Genomic DNA, 5,525 nt, shown 5'->3' on the forward strand with positions numbered 1-5,525 from the left:
AGAATACAACGAGGGCAAAAACACACACTAGCAGATTCCATAAAGCCCCCTCCCGCCAAACTGAGAGGAAGTAGGGGGGAGTATAAAGGTCACTTTATAATGGGATGTTTGGTGGGAGGAACTTTCTCGCCCAACTACCTCCTCCCGCCACCGTCACTTCACCGCGCTGTAGCCGGATGGTGCCTAATCCCTCCGCATGCCACCATGGACCGGTTCCTGCTGCCCTCGTTGCCGCCCTGTGCGAGCTCGCCGTGGGCTGCATGACCGTCTCCATGGCTGCCCACAACGCGAGCATCCCTTGGCCGCTCCTCTGAGTTGTTGAGCATGTCATTGCCCCTCATCCACCTTCTGCTAGTGCCTACACTCCTCTCGCGGCGTCAAGGTACTCCATGTCACGCTTCCTCCACCAGCGCCGAGCGGTGCCGCAGCACGAGTTCGTCGTCTCGTTATGGGGCTTCGACCGGAGTGCAAGATGGTGTGGGGAGGGGCCGATGCGTGGGGTGGTGCTGGGAGAGGTCGCCATCGGAGGTGCGACCGGGATGAGCAGGAAAGGGAAGAAAAAAATAAAAATAAAAATGATAACCCACTGACATGTTTTATGGAGACTCTGGTTTGTGGTGTCTGATCTAGTAGCACACTCCAAAGTCTCTAATTGTTTCTTAGAGTGCCTTTTAAAACCATTATAAAAGCTGCCCACTTAGGAATCTGATAGAGTTGCTCTTACATGGTACTCCCTGTGGTTTTAAATAGAAGAGCACTATGAAAAAAGTACAATTTGCATCTATACAAGCCCACTATTTCTTCCGGAGAAAATTGATTAGACTTGATTAGATTTTTGTCTCATACGATGGTGGTTATTAATGCAAACGTTGCATGTAACTATAGAGAAAGAGGCACCACATGTAACATAGTTAATCAGAAATGCTAACTGGCGAACGTTTGCCGGGAAGGAAATCCTAGCGAATGCACTCGCTGTCTTTTGATAGAGATCAAAGGATGGTAGTTTTTCAGAAAAAAATTGCCTTTACAAAGAAGTTGCCATTCTATTTTGAAGAAATTGTCACCATCCTATAACTAAAATTGCCATGAAAATTGTTCGTATTTGCCACCCTCCAGCAAACATTTGCCAGCTAAGGGGGTCCTATTTAATTAGATTGGGGCATGAGAGGTTTTCCACACAATTATTGTATTATTTATTAGGGTAGAGTTTATGGGCCATGCTGGACAACTGCCCCCGCCTGCCACGTCGGCTTGGACAGTCCAGCTTGGCAAAAGCTTTAGCTTGTAGAGCCAAGTGTGATCCTACAAGGTTCCCCATCGATCCCAGTGGATCTATAGGTTTTACCCTCAAAAAATATTTCAGCATCCAGATAGTAGTGACACCATGGCCAAACTGAAACCTACACACTATGTGTCCACCACAAAGCTAAACCCCCACTCCTTCCCACACAGTCCATCGCTACCCCCTGCTTGAATCCTAGACTCCACTTCAGTTTCTCCATCGCCCTATACTTCTTTGTTTCACATAAAAATGCCATGACTGGGTTGTAGGACCGTATTAGGTCTTTCAATTTCTCACTGTCGAGTCGAATCCTAGTACTTGACAATTCCAGGCCAAATGATTCATGGCTCCCGGCAGCCTTGCCTTGCAGGGACCGCCAAACGTTGTACTTTTCTGAGATACAGTCAAAGACTAGGGATGTTTTTTTATTGCGAATGAAAGTATCCTGATGAATCTGTCTATCCGGGTCTCCTTAGCCACCCAAAGCTGCATTGGCCTTCTTTTCCTGTCAAGTGGGACTGAATGGTGACTCGAGTACCATTGTCGGTGTTCACTGTTCTCCTTGCGTGGTCTACGCAAATAAGTGCCCGGCTTGCGCTAATATTCCTTTGCCTGTTTTTCTTTGGACTCTGCACGTTTCCTGGGTGACTAAGAATATTTATAGTTCCTATCTTCTAATTCTTGCCTTAGTTCTTTCTCCCTCTTTTCCTCCAGAACCCTTCGTAGATCCCTGTCACCACGTTGGTCAGCGCTAGTGCGTTGCTTATTTGGGCTTTGTATCTCCTCCTGATCAGCCCTGCGGCCACCACCCGTTCGTGAAACAGTAGATGGAGTGTCTTCTCTGTATAAAGCCGGTGAGTAGGGAGGTCCCGTACTTTCCCCACCGAGATAGAGGATTAATTGGTGGCTCGCGTGGTGTACTTTCGACCTTTGATGCTAGCAGCAGGTTTTGTAAGCGAATTGGCTCCCCTAAAAAAAAGTAAGCGAAGTGGCTCCTCCTCGACTTTACATCACGCTCCACCACTAAGCACGTGTGGGCACACGCTTGTCTAGTACACCTCCGTCGTCTTAGTTGACCTCATGTCTTCAACTCATGTTGCGTTGCTGTGAGTTTTGACAAAGAGAGGGTGTAACATACCATCTACTCCGTCGATTTGGGCTTAAACTGATATCCTCGTCGCAACTAGGGACGAAGCTAGAAAAAATGCTTGATGGGGCCATATCCATGGCAGTGGGGCCATCTTTTATAAATCAACCATGATTAGTACTAAGTTAGTGAAGGATTTGTATTTTCACATGACAGCTCCATCCCTGGTCGCAACACATAGGAAGGCCAAAAGTGGGCATGCAGTAAAGTGTCGGGCAAATCTAAAACAACCAAAAGAAGGATGAAACGTCCACCTTTGGTTAGCACTTGGTCTCTCCAAACAGTAAGATATCCATGTTAGTTGGAGATGATGAGTTGGAAAGCATAGATAGATACTCCCTCTGTCCCAAAATATAAGTGTAAGACAGAGGGAGTAGCTTTTAAGAGGTGGGCCCTTTTTTCAAACTTGGGGTGAGAGACACTTTGCTGCGTTAATAATGTTCACATTTGTGCCACATCTGTTTGGATCCTCTCTGGGGAGGCCTAAACATGGACCGAAAGTGGGCTGCAATTTTTTATTTTAAATTACGCCAGTTGAGTCTTGAACTCAAGACCTTTTGGCTCCGATAACATGTAGAACTGCACACATCAGCTAGTTCACGCAAAAACTCAAGCTGATGGTGAAAAGTGGGCTATACATTTATACCTCAGCATCATCTAACTGATCACTGCTATCATAATGTAACACGTGTCATCAAATTGATCAACTGCTATGCATATTGGATTAAAAAGTAGCTTCTCCCACAAATAAGCTGATATTCTTGTGGTTTATGATCACAGGTAAAGAGAATGTTATGGGAGGCAAACCAGGACGGGTTTTATCATGGGCACAACGTGTGAAGATTGCCCTGAGTGCTGCTACTGGGCTTGAGTTCCTCCACGAGAAGGCGCAACCTTGCGTTATCCTCACTGGCATCAGGTCCAGCAACATATTTCTGTTTGACGATGACGTTGCAAAGATTGGTTACCCTGGTGTTTCCTCCATAGAGGCCCCTGGTTACAGAAACAATCTTCTTTTGGATAGTCCCGGTGGAATTCTCGGATCCTCTTATGATGCACCTGAGTATGCAACATATTTTTTTCTTGCAAGAAAACGTTTCACTGCTGTCACATTCTTCCATAAGGTTTGGAAAAATCAGTACTCTTCTACTTATCTAGTATTTGGTTCTGTCAGATGTGCAACAGAAGGATACGCACAATTTTCCACAGAGAGCGATGTCTACAGCTTCGGGGTTGTGCTACTGGAACTTTTAACTGGTCGAAAGGCAGTTGATCCTACACTACCCCGTGGCCAACAATACCTCGTGACATGGGTAGGTATGCATTACACTCACTTAAATAATTTTGTTCAGAAGATGCAATAGCAAAACTCAAAGGACATAGACATGCAGGCTGCACGAAGACTTGATGAATGCAAGGTGCATCAATGCGTGGATCCAAGGCTTGGAGGAGATTACCCACCCAAGGCTGTCGCCAAGGTATATTGTTAAATCTGTATTTTTTCTAACTCAAAACAGTAGGAGAAGCTCATACGGTTAAATTTTACTACCTCCCATTCCTAAATATAAGACGCTGGGGCAGTTTAATTTACATAAGGAGTGTGGCTGTTCCACACCCACGAACATTGCACCCCTGCTACACCTATGATTGAAAACTTAGCAAAACAAATCAAAAAAAAAATCTGAAATTTTGCAGATCCGACTACGAGCAAATGTTTTAGGTGCTTGCAAATTTCTTTGGCCAAATGACACCCGAGGAGCTCTGTACAAAAAAAGCCAAAGTTTGTGCTCAAATATAAAATTTGAAACATGGGTGCAGAGCAAGAGTTTGTATTTCATTTCATATGGAGATCATTCGATGTTATTTGGTGACCAAACTTTGCAAGGTTCTAGAACATCTGCTCATAATCAGTGCCACGAAGTTTCAGATTATTTTGAACTTTTTCTATTTTTACCGTTCATTGCGTGGGTGCACCAAACTTGGGTGCAGCCACTACTCTTCCTTTACATAAGAAACATGAGCAGTTACATGATGATTACAAAGAAGAAAAGACAAAAAAGTCAGGGGGCGAGCAGCCGCCAAAACCACAAAACAAGATCAGAGTAGTGTGTTTAACCAAGCTAACAAGGCTGGTTTCATTTATCAAAAGGTTAACTCTGTGGCTGATGCATTAAATGTGGATCTCTCTTGAAAAACACTTTCCAGCTGGGAAAGGAAGAAGCCCACTACTGAAAAATGAAGCCATTTTTCTCCTTGCAAATATGCCATAAGACCAAGACGCAAATCTCCCCAAAACTAGGCCATCTATTGCATGACTTTATAAGACAATTGTACACGAATCCTATAGCTGGTCATTTAGCGGTACTCTGCTCAAACCGCTATAGCGGGGCTAGAGTTGGGTAAATTCTGATGAGCATAGACAGTATCAAAAAGAGGTAAAAACAATCCAAAAAGAGATGATCCCTTGTTTCAGTATCGTTCTAAGAGCAAATAATACTATTCGGCCTGGAATCAAGGCACTGGTGGTCTTTCCATTCCGTCAAATCTCTCGTGTTGAACCGGTCCAAGAAAAGTAACCATGCAAAGTCTTTTTGTTGGAACTGTTGAAAATGTTACTGCGATTCTAACCTCACCGTACTATGCTAAAAAAATGCAATTGCCTTGGTGATTATTGACGTAACTCTGGGAAGCAGATGGCTAAAATCGCGGCGCTATGCATACAGTACACAAAGGAGCTCCGGCCAAAAATGAGCATTGTCGTCAAGGCTCTGAGGCCGTTGCTACTCAGAAGCTCAAGCAATCTTGCCGTTACCGCTGAAGCATCTGGAGTGTGAAGCATTGTTTTTCTAGAAGTGAGATATCATGTGTTGTGATTTCTGAATTTTTATTTTTAGAAAACAGCAGGAGTTTACCCTGGTTCTATTTTCGATTGAAATGAAAGCAGACGTTGACATCACAACTGAAAAGGACAGCCTCAGATCACCTGGCTAGTGGCAAGCAGATACTATGCAGTAAGCACATGAAGGAACCTTTTCAATGTGATTCTTCTTATATTACCATAGTGCAATAGGGAGCAAGCCCCTCCCCTCCCCTCCC

At 44.5% G+C, this 5,525-nt stretch overlaps 1 protein-coding gene across 3 annotated transcripts in view; it reads left to right on the forward strand.

Annotated features, from left to right (window-relative positions):
- LOC119319448 (probable serine/threonine-protein kinase PBL6) overlaps positions 1-5,382 on the forward strand; it is an 8,821-nt gene extending 3,439 nt beyond the window's left edge. Inside the window, exons 5-8 of one of the 3 annotated variants that reach the window (XR_005154483.1) lie at positions 3,210-3,492; positions 3,604-3,746; positions 3,821-3,907; positions 5,123-5,258. Coding sequence is in view for 2 of the 3 variants with exons in the window: in XM_037593929.1 (XP_037449826.1) it covers positions 3,210-3,492; positions 3,604-3,746; positions 3,813-3,907; positions 5,123-5,263 (662 nt within the window). In the remaining variant the exon portion in view is untranslated. Of the gene's footprint in view, positions 1-3,209; positions 3,493-3,603; positions 3,747-3,812; positions 3,908-5,122 lie in introns of all 3 variants that reach the window. The other 2 variants (XM_037593929.1, XM_037593930.1) reach the window with 2 other exon arrangements.
- Positions 5,383-5,525: the final 143 nt, after the last annotated feature.

The sequence above is a fragment of the Triticum dicoccoides genome, chromosome 6A (genome assembly GCF_002162155.2).
Source record: "Triticum dicoccoides isolate Atlit2015 ecotype Zavitan chromosome 6A, WEW_v2.0, whole genome shotgun sequence".
In the NCBI taxonomy this organism is placed as follows: Eukaryota; Viridiplantae; Streptophyta; class Magnoliopsida; order Poales; family Poaceae; genus Triticum; species Triticum dicoccoides.